This window comes from Phycodurus eques, chromosome 3 (assembly GCF_024500275.1).
Source record: "Phycodurus eques isolate BA_2022a chromosome 3, UOR_Pequ_1.1, whole genome shotgun sequence".
Taxonomy (NCBI): Eukaryota; Metazoa; Chordata; class Actinopteri; order Syngnathiformes; family Syngnathidae; genus Phycodurus; species Phycodurus eques.
Window position 1 is genome coordinate 20,740,480 of NC_084527.1, and position 24,424 is coordinate 20,764,903.

At 41.4% G+C, this 24,424-nt stretch overlaps 1 protein-coding gene across 3 annotated transcripts in view; it reads right to left on the bottom strand.

Moving 5' to 3' along the window:
- Positions 1–23,676, bottom strand: part of kremen1 (kringle containing transmembrane protein 1) — a 98,996-nt gene extending 75,320 nt beyond the window's left edge. For all 3 annotated transcript variants that reach the window (XM_061672563.1, XM_061672562.1, XM_061672561.1), the window contains exon 1: positions 23,441–23,676. In XM_061672563.1, the coding sequence (XP_061528547.1) occupies positions 23,441–23,525 (85 nt within the window). In that variant the 5' untranslated portion in view covers positions 23,526–23,676. The remainder of the gene's footprint in view (positions 1–23,440) is intronic.
- Positions 23,677–24,424: the final 748 nt, after the last annotated feature.

Here is a 24,424-nt window from a genome sequence, read left to right on the forward strand (position 1 = left end):
TTTGGCCCGGAGGACACGACGTCCACAATTTCCAAAAACAATTTTAAATGTGGACTAAACACATAACACTTTTCCACTTTGCATCAGTCCATCTTGGATGAGCTCGGGCCCAGAGAAGCCGGCGGCGTTTCTGGGTGTTGTTGATAAATGGCTTTGCTTTACATAGTAGAGTTTCAAGTTACACTTACGGATGTAGCGCCGAACTGTATTTACTGACATTGGTTTTCTTAAGTGTTCCTGAGCGCATGTGGTGATATCCTTTACACGTTGATGTCGGTTTTTGATGCAGTGTCGCCTGAGGGATCGAAAGTCACGAGCATTCAATGTTGGTTTTCGGCCTTGCCGCTTACATGCAGTGATTTCTCCAGATTCTCTGAACCTTTTGATGATATTATGAATTGTAGATGACGAAATCCCTAAATTCCTTGCAATTGTACGTTGAGGAACATTGTCCTTAAACTGTTCGACTATTTTCTCATGCACTTGTTCACAAGGATGTGAACCTCGCCCCAGCTTTGCTTGTGAATGACTGATCAATTCAGGGAAGCTCCTTTTATACCCAATCATGGCACCCACCTGTTCCCAACTAGCCTGTTCACCTGTGGGATGTTCCAAACAGGGGTTTGATGAGCATTCCTCAACTTTCTCAGCTTTTTTGGAACGTGTTGCAGCCATAAAATTCTAAGTTAATCATTATTTGCCAAAAACAATCAAGTTTATCAGTTTGAACATTAAATATCTTGTCTTTGTAGTGTATTCAATTAAATATAGGTTGATTTGCAAATCATTGTATTCAGTTTTTATTTATGTTTAACACAACGTCCCAACTTCATTGGAATTGGGGTTGTAGAATCCCCTAACAAAGCTAAAAAAAAATTTATAAAGTAAAAACAACAACAAAAACTAAGATATAGTATAATGTACTTTTACACAACTCAAAATTAAAACTCAGCACTCTATTGTGCAAAATAGGGCAAAGAAACACAAATAACATTGCTGATATTACAAATACTACAGTATTAATACACTTTTGACCTTTTACGCTTTTCCTGGCTGACGTATGCAATATGCAGTAAAGTACTGATTCATTTCCAGTCTTTGGACATGTGTGGTTGCTGTGCAGTCGTATTATTTTTCGCTCTAGACACATTTACCTGCTAGTTTGCTTTTCATAGTTGATTAATCTCTGCTACAACACGTGTACAGCTATACTTCAGTTAAAAGTGTAAGGTACCACCTAAGTACTTAAACTGTTGTTTCGCTACTTTAAATTTCACGTTAGGTTAGCAGTTACCATGCCTTCTCCGTCTTCTCCAGTTGTCTCTTCGAGCTCGGTGTGAACATGATTAGCTACTACTCGTCCACCTTTAGTGATAACGATACTCATCAGAAGTGTACCGTATTCGCCACCACGGAGGCAAGAATGAGTGACTTAGAGAAGGGGCTCCACACCGTGTTTAGTCATGCAAGCAAGCCAGCAGCAGCTCATAGGTGGTACGGAGCAAGTTAATTTAGCATTATTATTACTCATTATTTCCATAGCAGTCAAGCAGGGAGAATAGGTGACTGTTCAACATAGACGCACATACTTCCTGCAACTCCTCCAGCTCTGTGGTTAAACGTGTTTGAAGTTGAAACCATTTTCACACTAAGGCAGATACAATAATGTCATCAAGCATTATTGCGATTGGTTGGTAGGGACCAAAACTATACCCTAGGCTGCATTTACCACGCACCCTAGTTTTACCACTCCCACAGGCTTTTAACTTTACAAGACATTGTAAATATATTTGAACACTAAAAAACTAATTGCAAACATGAAATGTATAGAAAATACTGTACATATTGTAGTGTCTGTGTCTTTAAGAGGCGGGGTCGATGGCATGGTGTGTGAGGTGTGAGCTGTGGCCGACAGCAGCTCCTGCATGAGTGTGATCATTGTGTTTTACTGTTCTCAAGTCATTCAATAAAGAAAAGTACATCAGCGACTGTGGCTCTCCTTTCCCATATGCAAGGTCATTACAGTAAGTAAGTATGCAGTAAAAACTCATTAAAAAACAAAATACCGCTTCAAAAAGTGATATCGTATTTATGTGGTTTTACAGTTATAACTGGCCCACAGAGGGCAACCATATCTTCAATTATAATTCCTCATCCTCTGGGTATTTTGATGACAATATAGTTCCTGGAATTTGGGCCTAACTCACTCAAATCAATACTTAAAGCCACGTTTATTGTAAAACTAAACAGAAACTGCTGAGTTAATTTAGACAACTCATTGTGCAAGTTGTGGGATACAATCTAAAAAGAACGGTTTTAGTTCATGTGTTGCTTGGATTTGCTCAACCATCTGAATCCAATGAGCCTCCATCCAAATCTATCACAAGCAGTCACAGCGTGTTTGTTTCTGTCCATGTAAACGACACTGGTCTGTAGGCATGTTGGATTGTTTTTGCAAGTTTGGCTCTCATATATGCAAAAAAACAAAAAAAAAAACAAAAGTGTTTTTGTGCCACAAACCAGCCGAGATGTTTTCGCGTAAACTCTTTCTGGTCAGCGGATTACTTTGCACAGAACATCTTTCTGTTTCTTTGCAAGATTCTTCTTAATTCCTTTCATCTTATTTTGAGCGGGCAGTCACAACATGAAGACATCGCCCATTCGCAGCGTATCCGATCTCCGGTGGACGTCAGCTAAAAGAGTTTTTATTGTGTCCAGAGTCACAATAACAACGCCACAATGGGCCGCTAAAGAGGCCACCGCAATCTTTCAGACCCCCTTTTAAAACGGCAGCTTCTCCTATTCCTGATCTGGCCTGTGAAACTGATCCCCTTTCACTGTGGTTTGTGTGACTGTGGGAAGCGCACTGGTACCGGGAAGCAGATGGTTTGGTTAAAAGACAAGGGCGGTGGGGGGTGGGGGGGGATCCCACCGGCCTCCATTACGGAGGATCCATTGAGGGCCGGCAGATTCTGTTTCATGGCATCGGTAGAGTGTGACCATCCCGCTGTTCTGTGGGGTCTGCAGCTGCAAGATGGAGCGGTTTTATTTTGACCTTCAATATGGGAGGCCACCTGAAGACTTGAATTTCAGCCCTCTTGAGAGCAAAACCTTTGCAATGGGTTTGTCATTGGCTCATCAACATGAAGGACAAAGGCTGATAAGAGTCTAGTAAAGCACCTGCAGGTATCAACATTGGAAAGAAGTGGCAAAAGTACTCGCTCTGTACGTACTTAAGTAAAAGTACAGAAACTTGTGTAAAAAAGGACTCTGGTAAAAGTAGAAGTCCTTATTCATCTCCTCTACTTAAAGGTCCTGTGCCATCAGATTTTTTGTAATAATTTTTTATGATCTTTGATCTCCTTCTATCGGGTTTGCTTGATAATTTTAGTTGAAAATGCCCATGAAGTCCTTTTTTAAGCTATTGTAGTTGGTCTTTTACGACTGGCTCTGACTGAATCGCTCATCTTCTCAATTTAAATATGGAAAACAGTTTTGCTTTGATAGACCATTGGCGAATGGCGATATCTCGGCGGCTCGGCCAAGCATTCATAGCGACCTCGCATTCATTTCATTTGATTCGGAGAGGTCTTGCTATCATCGAGTTCACCAAGCGTTGCATTGTTCGCCCACGAATCACAAGTCACAATCCCGCAGAAGAGGGGACATGTCACGTGGGTGAAGTAAAACAGAGGAGGACATTTTGAAAGCGGGTCCCATTCAATCACTATAACGTACTGTAACTGGCTCGCGGTATTCATCTGCTGCGCACGTTTTGGCGCCAGTTATATTTGACATTATAAGTATAATTAAGAGTCGTTGCAAAACACATGTATGCTTTTATATACTGTATTTGTATGGCTTGGTGGCAGCTGCACAGCTTGCTAGCTTGCTGCGAACCCGGAAATGCATTTCCAGCATAGTGTAAAATGCATATTTTTACAAAGCCATGCTTCACAAAATGGGCCTGACACAGCACAATTTTGGTTCTGAAATGCTGAGGAGTTTTTCCCAAGATAAATGGAAGCCATTTATTCCTCAACTCCTGAGTTTGGCAGGTGAGGTCAAATTTAAGCTTTGCGCAAGACGCAGCCGCGTTACCACTCAGCAACTTTTCCCGAAGTGAGTGGGCGTGTAGCAACCACAAAGTGGGAAGGTACTTGAATAATGAGTTAACGTTTGACGTCGCAAATACACGGAAATCTGATCCGGTCGTTTTACAAGCCTTGTGCTGTTTATCGTCTTTTGCATTCAATGGGCAAACCGCATTTAAACCAGGTCACAGGCTTATTTTGACCTATGTTATGCATAAAACAATATAAAACATTGGATTGTGATGGCATGGGACCTTTAAGTATAAAAGTACGGACTCTGAAATGTACATGGTAAATGGAATTCACTTACTGTATGGAACACTACACCGCCAGAGTGCCCAAAGCACTTTACAGATGCTCACACATTCACCGAGTCATACACCAATGGTTTCTCATCCTATCTCTAAGGGAGACCCCAGACACCCTGCGGAGGAAACTCATTTCGGCCGCTTGTATCCGGGATCTTGTTCTTTTGGTCATGACCCACAGCTTGTGACCATAAGTGAGGGTAGGAACGTAGATCGACCAGTAAATTGAGAGCTTCGCCTTTCGGCTTAGCTCCTTCTTTACCGCAACGAAACGATACAAAGTCCGCATCACTGCACCAATCTGCCTGTCGAGCTCTCGTTCCATTCTTCCCTCACTTGTGAACAAGAACCCAAGATACTTGAACTCCTCCACTTGGGGCAGGATCTCATCCCCGACCTGGAGAGGGCACGCCACCCTTTTCCGACTGAGGACCATGGTCTCAGGTTTGGAGGTGCTGATTCTCATCCCAGCCGCTTCACAGTCTGCTTCGAACCGCTCCAGTGAGAGTTGGAGATCACGGCTTGATGAAGCCAACAGAACCACATCATCTGCAAAAAGCAGAGATGCAATACTGAGGCCACCAAACCGGACCCCCTCTTTGCCTTGGCTGCGCCTAGAAATTCTGTCCATAAAAGTTATGAACAGAATCGGTGACAAAGTCCAACCCTCACCGGAAACGAGTCCGACTTACTGCCGGCAATGCGGACCAAACTCTGACACCGGTTGTACAGGGACCGAACAGCCCGTATTAGGGGGTTCGGTACCCCCATACTCCCGAAGCACCCCCCCACAGGACTCCCCAAGGGACACGGTCGAACACCTTCTCCAAGTCCACAAAACACATGTAGACTGGTTGGGTGAACTCCCAGGCATCCTCGAGGACCCTGCCAAGGGTGTAGAGCTGGTCCACTGTTCCACGGCCAGGACGAAAACCATACTGCTTCTCCTGAATCTGAGATTCTACTTCCCGACGGACCCTCCTCTCCAGCACCCCTGAATAGACCTTACCAGGGAGGCTGAGGAGTGTGATCCCCCTGTAGTGTGTTCCAACTACAGGGGGATCACACTCTTTTCTCGAAGCCGTCCGGAAGTGTTTTTCCATGGCCTAACCGAACTCCTCCTATGCCCGAGTTTTTGCTTCAGCGACCACCAAAGATGCATTCCACTTGGCCAGCCAATACCCATCAGCTGCCTCAGGAGTCCCACAGGCCAAAAAAGCCCGATAGGACTCCTTCTCCAGTTTGATGGCATCCCTCACCGTTGTTGTCCATCAACGGGTTCGGGGATTACCGCCACAACAGGCACCGACCACCTTACGGCCACAGCTCCGGTCGGCCACCTCAGCAACGAACTCGGACTCTATGTCCCCCGAATCCCCCGGAACGTGAGCAAAGTTCTGTCGGAAGTGGGAGTTTAAACTCTTTCTGACAGGAGATTCTGCCAGACGTTCCCAGCAGACCCTCACAATACATTTGGGCCTGCCAGGTCGGACCTTCATTTTCCCCCACCATCGGAGCCAACTCACCACCAGGTGACAGCTCCGTCCCACTCTTCACCCGAGTGTCCAAGACATGCGACCGCAAGTCCGATGACACGACCACAAAGTCGATCATCAAACTGTGAGCTAGGGTGTCCTGGTGCCAAGTGCACGTGTGGACACCCTTATGCTTGAACATGGTGTATGTTATGGACAATCCGTGATGAGCACAGAAGTCCAATAACAGAACACCGCTCGGGGGGGGGGGGGGCGTTCCTCCCAATCACGCCCTTCCAGGTCTCATTGTCATTGCCCACGTGGGCATTGAAGTCCCCCAGCAGAACGGCAGAGTCCCCAGCGGGAGCGCTCTCCAGCACCTCATCTAAGGACTCCAAAAAGGGTGGGTACTCTGAACTGCTGTTTGGTGCATAGGCACAAACAACAATCAGGACCCGTCCCTCCACCCAAAGGCAGAGGGAGGCTACTCTCTCATCCACCAGGGGTGAACCTCAATGTACAGGTGCCAAGCCAGGGGACAATACGTATACCCACACCTGCTCGGCGCCTCTCACCGTGGGCAACTCCAGAGTGGAAGAGAGTCTAACCCCTCTCAAGAGGACTGGTACCAGAGCCCAAGCTGTGTGTGGAGGCGAGCCTGACTATATCTAGTCGGAACTTCTCAACCTCGCACACCAGCTCGGACTCCTTCCCTGCCAGAGAGGTGACATTCCACGTCCCTAGACCCAGCTTCTCTCGCCGGGGATCATATCGCCAAGGTCCCTGCCATCGGCCACCGCCCAGCTCACGCTTCACCGGACCCCTATGGCTCCTCCCACAGGTGGTGAGCCCATGGGAAGGGGGACTCTCAATACAGTTAACTACAAAAAATCTTAGTCGTTCAACCCCTACTTTGTTTACATCTGACCAAACAAACCACTTTACAGGAGGATAGAGAGCCTCTAGACGCCGTCCTGGGTACCAGCTTTGTTGGCGTGTTTGCTGTCCACTTAGCTTCACTGCAATCCCTTTGTTCCAACATTTGCTGGGCTCGCCGACCCACATCCGCTTGTTTGTCGCAGGGATCCCTTTCCGTAGGCATTTTCCCGCACGGAGGAAATGTGCGCATTTGGCCCACAAACTAAAGCAGATGGACGAAAAGCAGCGAAATGACTCGCTCGTGTATTTACAGTAAAGTGGCTGCCTATTATTCTGCCACAGCACAGAGCTGACCTCGGTGGCCCGGACCCAAACATTACCAGCGTATAAAAAGAAAGTCAAGTTCGCCGGACAGGTCATGTCTGACACACGAGCAATTTAATATCCCTCCATCATGTGTTGCTGCTTACGCGCAGAAGTCAGAATTCCACGTGACCACAAAATACATGCTTTTTTCTTTCCTCACAACCACAGTTGGACCGATGATTGGCAAGAAGCGTGGAAGATGTTTGAAATGTCACAAACTTTATTAAAAGCACGCACTGAAAAAAAGGCAACTACAAAGACCAAATGTCAGAAGGCTTTTCAGGCTTAGATATAAAAAAGAATCAAAAGTGCGCAAATCGCTAGTGAGGCTGCAGCAGCAAAGACTCGCCCAGAGCTGATTTTTTTAATTTCCCATTTTATGGAACACAAACAGTGGAGACATTTTAGACCAGGGGCAGCCAAAGTATGGCGTCCGCTCTGTAATCTGGCGCACTCAACATTAACATGAGCAAGATTCCTGTAATATTTGTTCAAATATATTTATTCATATATTGTGAATAATTTTTATTCTAAAATTGGTGAATTAAAATGTATGAATTTTGTATTCATCAATCTCCTTTAATAATTTCTTAATTGATTGATTGAAATAGCGAATAATGAAAATATTGGGAAAAAAACTAATTTACATTCACATTTTATATTTTTAATATTGAATGTTATCAGATAATTTGCCAATTTATTTATAATTGGCTGATTGATTGATTGATATTATGCAATATATCCAAGTTAAAAGCTATTCTTTTTACTCATGCTTACGATTGAGCATTTTAAAGCACAATCATTTAGAAATATATATTTTTCTTGCACTGTACCTTATTTTAGTAATTTTAGTAAGCTGTAGTTTATTTTCTGTACTTTGTTTTTAAACATCTTTTACGTTTTGTTTTTAAATGCTTTCAGTCATGTAAAGTACATAGGTTTACCTTGTGTATGAAATGTGCTATATAAATAAAGCAAGGCAGCTTGCTTTTGTAATAATACCACTGTAAAAATACTTTTGATTTTGTTAACAAAATTATGAATTAAATTAGTATAAAATACAATTATAAATTATTGTGTAAATCACATAAAATACAAAATAAGTGTCAAATAAAGCAATTAAACTTTATTTTATTGGATTAAATGGTTAATGAAATAAATTACCGTAATGAATTAACATTCAAAATTTCTCTCTCTCTGTATATATATATATATATATATATATATATATAATAGTTACATGAAAAACAAAAAAATTAAAAAATAAACAAATTTAAATTTCTTTTATTGTATCAAATAACTGGTTCATTATTTATAATTAAATTAATTAAAATTTTAACTTTAAAACAAGGAATGTATTATTTTATTATTAAAATTTAATACTTACATTAAACTTATGTGAAAAATAAACCATTTTAAATACATATCATTTTATTAAATAATTGGTTACTGGTAATAAATGATAATTAAAATAATAAAATAATTATAAATAATACAATTACATACAGTATGAGCATTAATTATCCATCCATCCATTTTCTGAGCCGCTTATCCACACTAGGGTCGCGGGCGTGCTAGAGCCTATCCCAGCAATCATCGGGAAGGAGACGGGGTACACCCTGAACTGGTTGCCAGCCAATCGCAGGGCACATATAAACAAACAACCATTTGCACTCACATTCACACCTACGGGCAATTTAGAGTTGTCAATTAAATAAATATTTGCATGCATGTTTTTGGGATGTGGGAGGAAACCTGAGTGCCCGGAGAAAACCCACGCAGGCACGGGGAGAACATGCAAACAACACACAGGCAGGGCCGAGGATTGAACCCCAGACCTCAGAACTGTGAGGCAGATGCTCTAACCAGTCTTCCACCGTGTCAATAAAATTAATAGCCTGAAAACGACAGTTTGACATAAAATACAAAAATAAGTGAATACATTTTTTTTTAAAAAACATCTTGTAGCCCCCAGGTGTTGACTCCTCTTCTATTTCATTCCATGTGGATCTAAATTGACTTTTGTTGATGAAAAACAAAATGTTGTGTTTGACTTAATAAAATTCCTAGATGAACATAGGTCGCTACACTGTTTCATTATTGTTCTGCGACTATTCGATTTAGCCCCCTCGTCTGCAGAGCTTGTTACGGCGTGATGGGCTCGGGCGAGAATGTCATTCGCCGGGGGAACACGACATACAGTGCCGTGAAAAAGTATTGCCCCCCCCCCTTCTCAAATCCTAATATTTTTGCATAGTTTCCCCACTTCAATGTTTAAGATCATCAAACAAATATAATTATCAGACAAATATAACCCAAGTGACCTTAAAATACTGTTTTTAAATGGTGATCTTTTTAAGGAAAATAAAAATATTCAAAGTTACCTGGCCTTGTGTGAAAAAGTCATTAACCCCCTTGTTAAATCATGCCTTGACTGTCATAACTGAATTAACTGACTTAACTTAATTTTTGGTTAATTTTCACTGATCACACCCAAGCCTGATTACCTCCAGACCTGTTCAGTCAAGAAATCCCTTAAACAGAGTCTGTCCCGACGAAATCAAGTCGGACAAAAGATCCAAAAAAGCTGCAACAAAATGACCCGATCCAAAGAAATTCCAGAACAGTCAAGAAATAAAGTAATTGACATCTATCAGTCTGGAAAGGGTTACAAAAGCCATTTCTAAAGCTTTAGGATTCCAGCAAACAATAGGGAGAGCCATTATCCTTACATGGAGAAAACATGGAACAGTGGTGATCCTTCCCAGGAGTGGCCAGTTTACAAAAATAACCCCAAGAGAGCAGTAACGACTCATCGAGGAGGCCACAAAGGAATTTAGGCCTCCCTTGTCTCAGTTAAGGTCATTGTTCTTGACACAAAAGTAAGGAAGAGACTGTGCAAAAATGGCATCGATGGTAGAGTTCCAAGGTGAAAACCACTGCTGACCAAAAAGAACATAAATTGGTCAGCAGTGGCTCATCTTACTTTTGAAAAAAAAAAAACACCTGAATGATTCCCAAGACGTTTGGGAGAATATAATATGGACTGATGATATACAAGTTGAGCTTTTTGGAAGGTGTGTGTCTTGTTACATATGGTGTAAATGTAGCACACCATTTCAGAAAAAGAACATCATACCAACAGTCAAACATGGTGGCGTTATTGTGATGGTCTTGGGCTGCTTTCCTCCTTCAGGACCTGGACAACTTGCTGTGATTGATGGAACCAATAATTCTGCTCTGTAACAGAAAACCCTGAAGGAGAAAGTTCAGCCATAGGTTTGCGACCTCAAACTGAAGCACACTTGGGTTCTGCAGCAGCAAAAAGATCCAAAACACACCAGCAAGTCAAGTTCTGAATGGCTTAAAAAAACAAGTGAAGGTTTTGGAGTGGCCTAGTCAAAATCCAGACTTGAATCCCATTGAAATGCAGTGGCATGACCTTACAAAGGCCGTTCATGCTCGAAAACGCAACATTTTTGCTGAATTCAAACAGTTATAGAAAACGCTCGATTTCAGTTGTTGCTGCTGAGCATGGCGCAACCAGTTATTCGGTTTAGGGGGCCATTACTTTTTCACACAGGGCCAGGTAATTTTGAAGGTTTTTTTAATTTATTATTAATAAATGAAATCACCATTTAAAAACAGAATTTTAAGCTCACTTGGGCTATATTCGTCTGATATTTACATTTGTTTGATGATTTTAAGCCTTAAAGTGGGGAAACTATGGAAAAATCTCAGCATTTGAGAAGGGGGCCAATACCTTTTCACAGCGCTGTACGTACGGCAAAGTGGTGGGAAGTAACGCAGTAAAAAATATTTTGTTAGAGGTGCACATTAAGTAGATCTTGCAGATATCTGTGCTTATTTATTTTCCTGGCAAACACTCTGGAGGTTCTTAAGTGATTCTTGAGTTAGAGACAGCCTAGTGACAGCTTTAATCCCACGTTGACTTGCAGGGACCACAACGTTCTCCTCGCTACTCATGTTTTTCCATCAGGGAAACACCAGGAATAACAGAGTACGATGTAAACTACCGCTGTCTGGTTAAGGGAACATGAAAAGGAAACTTACCAAAACAAACGTTGGATTTTACAAACCAGCGTTTTCAGTGTTTTGACTTGAGTACCATGTCGTGGGCAAAACCTTCGGACTTCGATTTCAAGCATTGTCATGTAAACAATTTCCAAAACAAAATTTGTGACTCGCTATTTCATTCTGGTGTCTTGTTCCTGTATGACTTCCTCTTCTTTTCTGGCTTCTTGTTCCTTTCTGGCTTTGTTCCTTTGTGACTTCCTGTTCCTTCCGGGCTTCCTGTTCCTGTATGACTCAATGTTCCTTTGTGACTTCCTGTTGCTGTGTGGCTTCATGTTCCTGTATGACTGCCTGTTCCTTTGTGACTTCCTGTTCCTTTCGGCCTTCCTGTTCCTGCATGGCCGCATGTTCCGTTGTGACTTCCTGTTCCTTTCGGGCTTCTTGTTTCTGTGTGGCTTCCTGTTCCTGGAAGACTCCCTGTTCCTTTGTGACTTCCTGTGCCTTTCAGGCTTCCAGTTATTGTATGGCTTCCTGTTCCTTGCTGTTCCTTTATAGCTGCCTGTTTCTTCCTGCTCCTTTTTGGCTTCCTGTTCCTTTGTCATTCTCTGTTTCTACCTGTTCCTTGTGGTTTCTTATTGCTTTATGACTTCCAGTTCCTGTCACCTCTCAGCCTGAGGGACTTTTTAGTGACAACAGTCTGACCCTAAATGTCCTACTGGGGACACTTCCGTCTCACCATCCGGACCAAGCGTCACACCGCCCTGTCCACTTGCAATTTGGGGACCTTTGAGCTTCGCCTGCGCTGCTTTGCATGCCAGGTAGACAGAGCAGCAGCGTGGGCAGGTGGCGATTTGCGTGACATGTAAAATAGAAGAAAGGAAAGAGGGAAAAAAACTAGTGCAGGGAGGTACTGTGATCAAACGAAAGCAGGCCTTTGAACGTGACAGGCCTGCAGTCACGGCGGCACAATAATAAGCACCACTGTGCTTGTAATAACCGGGTACGTTTCCATGGCGGTTTTCTGAGGGGGAGGCAGTCCAATGCCTTGGCACGGACGGCAGATAGAGGGCGTCGCCTGCAAAACATGACCTCCGCAAGGGTATATCCACCCAGAGGTCGACATGAAGTAGATGGGCACGAGCGGCGCACACATTATGACCTTTTGTCAAATTCTGTCAACAAGCACGAGCAAAGACTTCTGAGACAGGCTTTTCCTCTCTTGTGTGAATAACTTCTCACAGTGTTACTGCTGCTAAAGTCTAGGAGGGGATTAAGGCCCAATCTGCAATACATTAGCATGAATTTCACTTAAATGACATTCGCGCATGAGGAAATCAACATCTGAGCCGGTAAGTGAGTGGTGTCAGTTTGTTTTGCCTTGGTTCAGGGTAGCTTATCAGATTCAGGCATGCAGTAGATAAGACTACAAACAATACACATCCCAGATAAAAATAGAAAAGTAGCTTGAATAATCTTCAAATTGTAATACAGTCAATCGCAGTCTATTGGAGGGTTGCTATTCACAAATTCACCTGAAACAGTTGACATGCATAATAACTTAAGTATGCATAATAGTTCTACTGTACGTTGAAACTTGAAAGAAATGATAGACGTTAAAATAGTAAAACACGAATCAAATACAGTGTAAATATGGTGTGTTAGAGGCACATTGACCATTTAATACATAACTATGGTACAAGGTTCACAGACCACACCCTGTCACTAAAATAAAAAAAAAAGGCCCACATTTTAAAAGATAGGTTTCATTACTTTTAACGTTCTCATCCGGTATGCTCCCGATCCCTTCCATGTGTGTCCATGTACAGCTAACAGTCAAATGTGTTTGCCTCATATCACCATGTGTGCAATACAAACAAACACACATGCACACACACACCTGCACAAACTGACAACTGAAGCCAGACGTCGACTTAGCAACCTTTAACGGACACGCCCTGTGCGGTTGAAGAAGAGTTCATGTTTTTCGCACAAGAGAGCAAACACACACACACACACACACACACAGATGGCCAACACTTGGCTATGAAACCAATGTTTTTTCATAAGCTAATGTATGTAAACTCTCCCGTCACGACAAAGAAAAAAAACTATCAAGTAGATAATGCTCCCTTCACATCTGTTCCATCTTCAGTTAAGTAATAACAGGAATCAAGCGCAAGTTAAACGTGCGAAAAAAGAAAATGAATCCAACCGATTATCATTTTCGTATAAGCTAAATCCAATGAGACTCAAAGGTTTTTTTTTTCCTTTTTTCAGTAAACTGCGTATTTCATTTTACGAAGTTTCTTTGATAAACTACAGGTGAAATTAACAAGCCAATTAATGGTAATTCAGGGCTCAAGACTGCCTACCAAATTGGTTTCTTGTGAAATTAAAATTTTCATCTTGTCGCATTTTCGCAAGTGCATGTTGTTTTAATGGTTGAAAGTCACTTTTTTTCAACTGCAATCTCCTCCTCCTGCGTGCCAGGTGAAAGAGAAAGAGAGAGAGGGAGAGAGAGAGCGAGAGAGAGAGAGAGAGAGAGAGAGAGAGAGAGAGCTGTAACACACTTGGGTTCTGCAGCAGGATAACAATCCAAAACACACCATCAAGTCAACTTCTGAATGGCTTAAAAAAACAAAATGAAGGTTTTGGAGTGGCCTCCTCAAAGTCCAGACTTGAATCCAATTGAAATGCAGTGGCATGACCTTAAAAAGGCCATTCATGCTCGAAATCCCTCCATTTTTGCTGAATTCAAGATTCTTCAAGGAAGAGTAGACCAAAATTTCTCCAGAGATATGATAGACTCATTGCCAGCTATAGAAAACGCTTAATTTCAGTTGTTGCTGCTGAGGTGGTGAGGATGGTCAAACCGGTGATTAAGGTTAAGGGGTTTTTTCCTTAATAAATGAAATCACCATTTAAAAGCAGCATTTTAAGTTCACCTGGGTTTAAGTGGGATAATAAAGTATTTAGTCATCCACCAATTGTGCAAGTTCTCCCACTTAAAAAGATGAGAGAGGCCTGTAATTTTCATCATAGGTATACCTCACCTATGAGAGACAAAATGAGAAAAAAAAAATCCAGAAAATCACAAAGTCTGATTTTTAAAGAATTTATTAGCAAATTATGGTAGAAAATAAGTCTTTGGTCACCTACAAACAAGCAAGATTTCTGGCTCTCAAAGACCTGTAACTTCTTAAAGAGGCTCCTCTGTATTAAGGGCACCTGTTTGAACTCATTATCACTTTAAAAGACACCTGTCCACAACCTCAATTATTCACACTCCAAACTCCACTCTGACCAAGACCAAAGAGCTGTCAAGGGCACCAAAAACAAAATTGTAGACCTGCACCAGGCTGGGAAGACTGAATATGCAATAGGTAAGCAGCTTGGTGTGAAGAAATCAACTGTGGGGCCAATTATTAGAATATGGAAGACATACAAGACCACTGATAATCTCCCTCGATTTGGGGCTCCACACAAGATCTCACCTCGTGGGGTCAAAATGATCACAAGAACGGTGAGCAAAAATCCCAGAACCACACGGGTGGGGCCAATTGAATTACCTGGAGAGAGCTGGGACCAACAAAGGCTACTATCAGTAACACACTACGCCGCTAGGGACTCAAATCCTGCAGTGCCAGACGTGTCCCCCTGCTTAAACCGGTACATGTCTAGGCCCGTCTGAGGTTTGCTAGAGAGCATTTGGATGATCCAGAAGAGGATTGGGAGAATGTCATATGGTCAGATGAAACCAAAATAGAACTTTTTGGTAAAAACTCAACTTTTTGTGTTTGGAGGAGAAAGAATACTGAGTTACATCCAAAGAACACCATACCTACTGTGAAGCATGGGGATGGAAACATCATGCTCTGGGGCAGTTGTTCTGCAACGTGACTAGGATGATTGATCCGTGTAAAGGAAAGATTGAATGGGGCTATGTATTGTGAGATTTTGAGTGAAAACCTCCTTCCATCTGCAAGATCATTGAAGATGAAAGAAACATGGCTGGGTCTTTTCTTTTCTTCAATTAGACCACAACAAAACAGATAATTATTTTGGGCAATAAAGAAAAGAGGATTGCTGTTAGTAAATACCTGGAGTCACTTTCTTTAAAAACCAAAGACCAAGTCAGAAACCTTGGTGTTCTGATAGATTCCCACCTGACTTTCAACAGTCATATCAAATCAATTACTAAAACTGCCTTCTACCATCTGTAGTTGTCTCGCCATGCTGCACTATTTGCATATACTGGCCACTCATGCCAGAGTAGCATCTGCTCCATTTGCACACCGATTGAGGAGTATCTGTAATATTTGCACAACCATCATTGTCCCAGATGATCGCACTACTCGTCACTTTAAACCGCATACACTCCTTGAAGTCTCGGCACCCTTTGCACAATGGTCATTGCACCGGACTACTGCAATATTAGTCATTCGAACTGCTCTAAGTGCTAGAGGACTCTGCATCTTTTTGCACAATTGTTTTTTGTCAATGTCTTTATGTCTCCAAAGTGTTCTGTAAATTGACTGTCTGTTGTACTAGAGCGGCTCCAACTACCGGAGACAAATTCCTTGTGTGTTTTGGACATACTTGGCAAATAAAGATGATTCTGATTCTGATTCTGATTCTGATGTGTCAATTAGACCAGGAGAAGCTCAACCATGCTTTTATCTAAAGTAGACTTGACTATCACAATGGTCTTCTGACTGGACTCCCCAAAAAGAGCATTGATCAGCTACAGCTCATTCAGAATCCTGCAGCTCGGGTTCTGACCAGAACAAAGAGGTCAGAGCATATTAATCAAATTCTAAAGTTTTTACACTGGCTTCCAGTCAGCTTTAGAATTTATTTTAAAGTTCTGATACTAGTCTATAAATCACTAAATGGTTTAGGTCCTGAATACATGAATGGAATGCTAATAGAATATAAACCCACTAGGGCTCTGAGATCGACAGACTCAGGTCAAATAGTGGAGCACACAGTCCAAAGCAAACATGGTGAAGCAGCATTTACCTTAATTTCTCATGTATAATGGACTTTTCTTTTCCCCAAAACAAATTGTCAAAAGTCAATAGTGCGCATTATACATGGGTATAGGGGCAAATGGAAAAAACATTCACATTTTATAAATGTATGCCGCCAACTAGTGGTTATGAAAAAGCTGTACACTTTCATTCCAAAATGCCACCGCCACCTAGTGGTTATAAAAAAGGTGTAGCCTACACTTTCATTCCAATATGACAGGGGTACGTATGATTGCATATAAGTACAGTTGTGCTCATACATTTACATACCCTGGCAGAATTTGTGAAATATTTATTTATTTATTTATTTATTTTTAAATATGACTCCTGAGTGAACAACAACCATCATTCATTTCTTTATGGTTAAGTTTTGTTGAATGATAATGCTTTTCTGAAATGCTTGACCGTTTAATTTGAATCCATTTCCATTTTCTGAGCCGTTTCTCCTCATTTGGGTCACGGGCGTGGTGGAGACTATCCCAGCTATCATCGGGCAGGATGCTGGGTACACCTTGAACTGGTTGCCAGCCAATCCCAGGGCACATACACTCACATAATTTGAATCCCATTAAAATTAAATTAAATCCGTTTCGCCTGGGTTTCATGTTTTCTTTCAAGAATTGTAGCCATCTTACAAATTCTGATGGGGTAATCAAACATATGAGCACAACCGTGTGCTTTCTAATTTACTAAATAAAAGTAGGACTGTGAATTTAAAAATAAGAGCAAGTAAATTTAAAAAAGGATTACGTGTTCAAATAAAGTGCTTAACTACAGAATAATTCTTTGAAAAAAAACTAACAAAATACAGATAATACTTCATGTTTTAAGCAAAATCATGCATTGTAAAAATGCATTATACATAGGTAGAAGGGTTTTCCAGAATTTTGAGGTCAACTTTGGGGGTGCGTATTATACACGGGTGCGCATTATACTCGAGAAATTACGGTAGCTATTATGCTGCACACAATAAGTTGCCAACAGAAGTGATGTCAGCCCCAAATTTGAATGTTTTTAAATCCAGGTTAAAAACTCTTCTTTTTCTCGTGCTTTTTGGAGTATTTCCACTTTTAAATGATATTTCTTGCACTGTACGCTGTTTTAATTGTACTTTTATTGGGTTTTTTTCCCTTTGTTTTAATGTTTATAAGCTTTTTTTCCCCCCTTTGTTTTTAAATGCTTTTAATCATGTAAAGCACATTGAGTTACCTTGTGTATGATATGCACTATATCAATAAATTTGCTTTGCTTTGCTTTGCTTTCAGCATGATAATGATTCCAAACACACCGCCCAGGCAACGAAGGAGTGGCTTCGTAAGAAGCATTTCAAGGTCCTGGAGTGGCCTAGCCAGTCTCCAGATCTCAACCCCATAGAAAATCTTTGGAGGGAGTTGAAAGTCTCTGTTGCCCAACGACAGCCCCAAAACATCACTGCTCTAGAGGAGATCTGCATGGAGGAATGGGCCAAAATACCAGTAACAGTGTGTGAAAACCTTGTGAAGACTTACAGAAATCGTTTGACCTCTCTCATTGCCAACAAAGGGTATATAACAAAGTATCGAGATGAACTTTTGTTATTGACAAAATACTTGTTTTCCACCATCATTTGCAAATAAATTCTTTAAAAATCTAACAGTTATTTTCTGGATTTTTTTTTCTCATCTTGTCTACCCATGATGAAAATTACAGGCCTCTTTCATCTTTTTCAGTGAGAGAACTTGCACAATTGGTGACTGACTAAATACTTTTTTGCCCCACTGTATATTTGTCTGATAGTTACATTTGTTTGATGATCTTCAACATTAAAGTGGGGAAACTATGCAAAAATAGAATAATTTTAGAAGGGTGGGCAATACTTTTTCACAGCACTGTATCTTAAACTATCCAAAAATATAATTCTGTAAATGTTTTAAAAGTTAGCATTAATATCTACGTGTCAATCAAAGCACCTGTCAAAGAGGTAGGGAGCATTCCTTAGCAGGCCTCTGCTTGACGGGGCCCGGGCTAACCACGTTAGCCTCGGGGGTGAAAGGCAGGATGTGACGTGCTCCACACCGGCGAGCTCCATGGAAAAATGAGAGGAAACCTTCACGTACGAAATTCAAGTTTGTCTTCCAAAAATGGTGAATTTTTACCAAATGTCGCATTCTGGCTCTTTTTTACACTCACATACAGTGAAAGCAATGCAGAAGAGAAGCAAAAATTGTGCAAGGAATGAGGAAATGGGTAAAAATAAAGCAGAAGACGCCGATTCTTTGCTTTTTTATGATGAGACTATTCAACACACGCTAGGTGTATCTGCTCATTTCCTATTTTGGAGAGCAAATAATCATTTTATTCCTCCTCTGCTTCACGTTCACATATTTGCTAAATTGAGGCCCAATCTTTCCAAGGTTTGCTGCTATGGTTCACGATTAACCTGTTCACATTTTTTTCTGTGGAACCGATCCAAAGCTACCCTAACCCTAACCCAAAACTCACAATTAGCAAGAGACAAGCTTTGTATAGCCAAAACTGAATAATCTGTAAGCCATTTATTTTTAAGGTAGGATGAGTAAAGTTAAAAGTTTTTGGGATCATAGTTTGGCATATATTTACTGTTTAAACTGTTAATATAGGAAATTATAAACATTTATTGGGGCGGCATCTTTACTCATGGTTTACTGCACTAAGCATTACCTGTTACCATGTGAACATGCAAACCTGTTCTACTTCATGGTCTAATATTTCCACGTTTGAGGTCCAGTTTAGCGACGTTTGTTGTTATTCAAAGCATTTTTTTTTTTTTTTTTTTTTTTTTTTTTTTTACATGTGAACATGGTTCTGCTACAAGTGCTTAATTTTTTGTTTATTCTCAAAGGGGAATTTTTTTTCCCCCAAATCCGAACAAAATCGGAGCAATCCCAGAATGGAATATTTGATCATGTTTCCAAACGAGCTATTCACGACCTGTGCCATCCAAGGGGGAATCCCAATCGGAAACACTATCACTGAGAGCATCTCAGCGGAGCATATCGTGACAGGTTATTGCAACACTTATCTCTACTATATCAGTCAAGCAAAGGAATCCAAACAAACACGAGTCGTCAGCCATGTGTTGACGACAAATGTGATTTAATAGTATGCTACATGCATGGCCCAACTTGGGCGGATGCTCCCCGAGGTGTTTTTTTTAAGCTTTTAACCGTCGCTTTTGGCCTTTTTTTCAGGGCAAAAATAGAACAAATGAAAAACGCTCATTACATCGTAAGACGTCTTGTAAACGCATGAAATGATTGTCGAATATGCAGTTGACTCCCCCTCCTCTCTTTCTCCCCTCAGTGTTACGAGGGGGAATACCGTGGCTTTAAATACTTTGTGTTAATACATAGGTACACATGGGAGCAGTTAAGCACCAGCCCAGATGGCCGACCCTCTAATTTGAAGCCTAAAGGGTGTCATTAAGAAGACAAAAAAATTAAAAAGGAAAGCCTGCGGATTTTTGCCGCTTCTAACATGAAAGGCGGCGCAAATTACAGCAAAAAGCAGGCAGGGCTCAGTTTGTGCGGTTGGTGTTATTAGATATCTGCGAGGAGGCTATGACCCCATATTGTGTGTAGGGGAGGTGTACACAAAATGTGATGTAAAAACTGAAGGTTGATGAGTAAACAAAAAAAAAGACATGTTTAATTCAGCATTGCAAAGCAGTGTAAACCTCAAATTCAAGGTCTGTTAAGGGCTTCTTGCTGAGGTCATTACATATTTAAACCAATTAAAATGTTTCTGAAACATATCTACTAGGGCTGAAGCTATCAAATGTTTTCTGAATAAATTATTCTATCGATTATCCAATTGATTAATCGAATAAAAAATATTTTGCATTATTTAAAAACAAAATACCGATACAAAATATGCCCGTGAGGTGCAGGTATTAATTTTGTCCACTTAGGGTCACCATCCTTGCACTCTACTGTAGAATCTGTGACTTTGAGTGTGCCTGGCTTTAAAAGGCGGGGCCTATTTAGCCAGTCTGAGTCTTGAGTGCCTGAGCATCATCTATGACCATTGCAGCTCTTGTATGAATGTGCTTATTATTACATCCTTATTTTGTTACTGTTTGTTCAATAAAGTGATTGAAAGTGCACCAGCAGCTGTGTCTATGCTTGACCACTAGTGAGGGCATTACAATACGTTTTAACTCACGGTGGTAGGCTATGATAAATTAGCTAACATTGATACCTTATTTCTACACGGATAGGTCCATGCGCCTGCAGTTACAGTAGTCTGTGTGGAAAAATGATCACTGCGAAGCTTCGAGGCAGAGATTTTGCTTTTATTTTTTTTGTAGTCAAACTATTTGAGTTTCACTGGACCCCCGCTATTCGGGGGGATAGGGACCAGGCCTGAGCACAAAAAGCGAAAATCCAGAAATAATTGTCGTCCATTATAATTGCATTGAAAAACATTTTTTTTTAAACCCTGAAAATTATTGAATAAGGAGGGATATACTTCCAATAAGCATTTTCCATTAACAACGGGTTCCCCCGCCCAAAACATTTTTAAATGTAAAAATGTTTTTTGTTTTTTTTAAATCTGTGAATAGGAGAATCCGCAGGTACCAAACTGCGACTATGCAGGAGCCCACTGTATTCGATTAATCGTTGTAGCCCTAACAGGTAAACAGACTTTTTATTCCAAATTTGAGGAATATTCACAAATTAGGGGTGGGCAATATATATTGCCTTCGATATAATCGTGAACGTTGCTTTAAAGATGTGCAATTTTACATTATCGATTATTCATACTGTCTCGATAAGAAAACAACCGAACGGGTTCCTGGACGGCATAGGAGGAAGAGAGAAAGGAGGAAGCACATGAAAGTCCTCATTCGCCGAATCAGTGGACATGATTCAGTCATGTGACTCAGTGGTGAGCAAAATAAACTCCGGCTCTCAAAACTAGTGGGTCGACTACGGGCAACCTTCTCAGGAGTTTAGCAGCTTAACAAATGAGTGAATGGTTGCTATGGACCTCAATGGAGCGAGTGTACAAGTCGATAATATTACCCTAGAACAGGGCTGCACAATTAATCAAATTTTGATAGTGATCGCGATTTTTGCTGCCACAATTAAATGAGCCTGATTGTCTGCGATGTTTTTTATTTAAAATGCGGGCACTGCTGAATATGAAAAGTGCTTCATTTCCAGCAGTCCCCACAACCTAGTCAGCCAGCCACCAGGGAGCGAACGTTTGGTTAAGGTGTCATTAAGCGCCGTCAACGCGCTCCGGGGCAAACTCTAAAATAAAAGCCCAAAATGGCATTGATGTCCAATGTTGTAATATATGAAGCTTCTATTTTGAAGTTGGCCCTCTCAGCACGTTGGCAGAGAGGCGGCGTGTCACGGTAAGACACTTTTAACAATCGTAGCAGATACTTTGACTTCAACTTTTCAGCTGGCCTGACCCCAATGAAAAAAACGCTGGGAGTAAATAGAGAGGGAAATCACAACTGTCAGGTTCTTTGTAGTTTGTGACAGTGCACGACTGACCAATGGTCAAGCAGAATAATGGAGACGAACCCGTCCTTGACAATTCACTATGTTGACAGGGATTTTCAAATGAAAAGTCGGTGCTTACAGCCTAATGCTATTGCGTTTTATGCATTAACTGCATTTGCTTGCTTTAAGTTGGTAATTTGTGATTGCACTTCGTTGAAGCATATTTATTCAGTTGGGCCTAAGTAAAGTCGATTTTTTTGGGGGGTACATTTATTTTTTATTATTATCTGGCATTTATGCTCATTTAAAGATTCATTTTGTACTGAAAACTGTTACATATTGTTTGTTCAAAAGTAGTACAATAAAAATAAAGATGTTTCCCTAACGAGGAATAATTGCTCGTGATTAATAAACCATCCATCCATCCATCCATCCATTGTCTGAGCCGCTTCTCCTCACTAGGGTCGCGGGCGTGCTGGAGCCTATCCCGGCTATCATCGGGCAGGAGGCGGGGTACACCCTGAACTGGTTGCCAACCAGTCGCAGGGCACATACAAACAAACAACCATTCACATTCACACCTACAGGCAATTTAGAGTTTTCAATTACCATGCATGTTTTTGGGATGTGGGAGGAAACCGGAGTGCCAGGAGAAAACCCACGCAGGCACGGGGAGAACATACAAACTCCACACAGGCGGGGCCGGGGATTGAACCCCGCTCTTCAGAACTGTGAGGCTGACCAGTCGGCCACCGTGCCGCCTTGATTAATAATCGTGATTACCATATTGAATATTATTTTGGCCATAATCGATCGTGCAGTCCTACCCTAGAAACACAAACACCCCTTACATTTTTGTAACATATTAGAAGAAAATGTTTGAAAATGTTTATGTGTATCATTAAAGGTGCCATCTCTCTGTATTAGCCCAGATTTTGATTGTTCCATAGTCATAAATAAGTTAAAATTCACATTTCAATCAACACAGTGGAAACACCGGTGACCGTATCTCACATACGGTAGATGATATTACGCTACAAACAGCTAAAAATTTGTTTTTCTGACATAAATAGGGGAAACCCTGAGTTGTATGTGCATTATTAAAGGTGTCACCACCTGCTGTTAAATTACTTTTTCTCGTCCCAATTCCAAGATTTAATCTTTTTTGAACAAATCCAAAGTAACAAGTCAATTTTAAAATAATACAGTACATACTTACAAACGTACTACTTAACTATATGACTGTATATTGCCAATATTTATCCCCAAATCAGGGCGTTTTCAACACTTTCAGAGTCATAAATCATGAGTTGAGGTTCACATTTAAATATCCACACTAGGAACATATTTGAGTGACTATTCACAATATTGAGCCCAAATTTGGGGCATTTTTAAGAATTCCAAATCAATACGATGGGCTCGGTACACATCATACATGCTGTTTGAAATTAAGCAATGTGGACTAAAGCCCAGACTAAAACACTCGTTTTCCACATAATATCCGATAATAAGACAAAATATGAAAATAGATGTGGTATATAAAGTATAATATTGTAATTAGTTTGTGGTGCCGTTTCGTGGGTTACTGATGGGAGAAACAACGCTGCGCGTCTCCGCCAAAGAGAAGCCTTCTCCCGGCACCGGAGGGAAGTCTTCTCGGGGCACCAGGACCGAGTAAAGTTAGAAGAAGCGAGAAAGAAAATAAAGAAATAAACGACGGAGAAGAAGGTGAAGAAGATGAAGAAAGAAGACGATAACAGGTCGTGGACTCACCCGAGTCGAAGTGAGTGAGCGTGGCGGAGGACAGGAAGAAGAACCCGGCAAGAAGCAGCGAGAAGGCGGCGGTCCACGGGTCCATGGTCCCAGGTGAGGTGAGGTTGAGGCGTACTCGACTCAGCTCTCGACTCGCGTGTCGCGCTCTACACTGGAAGTCCGTGAAACGACCCGGCAACCTTCTTGCTGAGCGAGGGAGGGGGGTGAGGACTAGATAGTAGAGCGGAGCGATCCGATTTCCAGGCCATGTGACACAGACCATGTGACAGGAAACCGAGCCAAACACTTTAAACCTGCACCGGGGAAGAGGAGGAGGAAGTTGGGCGGCGCTGCAGGTTAGTCAAGTGTAAAAACTCACACAAAGTGCTTCTTTAGACATTAGAAAAATCTCACGGCACACAACCAACGAACAAAAACGTCACACAAAAACCCACTGATATAATCGCAATTTACTCACAAATTGGGAAATCTATTGGCAGAGGTGGGTAGTAACGCGCTACATTTATTCAAGTAACATTTCCGATGAACTGTACTCATCAGAGTACTTTAAATGCACCGTACTTTTTATTTTTACTTGAGTATTTATGTGAAGAAGGATTGATACTTTTACTCCGTTACAATGATCGACATGCCGTTCGCTACTTTTATTTAAACATTCTTGCGTGTGCGCGTCTATTTTTAGACTCAATCTTCGACTTCTGCATAGGTCGCCAGTTGCACCAATCACTAATGTCATTTGACTCCAATTCATCAATCAGACGACGCAAAGCAGTCACATGACCACGCACGTAGCCTTCGCGAGCCAATCAAAATGACTCATTTGGGGGGGAGTGTGTTTACTTTACAGACTCCAAAAAACAACAGCTTTGTCACGTATGAGAGGCCGTTAGAGACATTATTCAGGATTAGCTCTCACACTTACCACTCAAATGCTTTCACACACACAAACTACTGAAAGGCTCTCATAAACAATACTCAAAGATT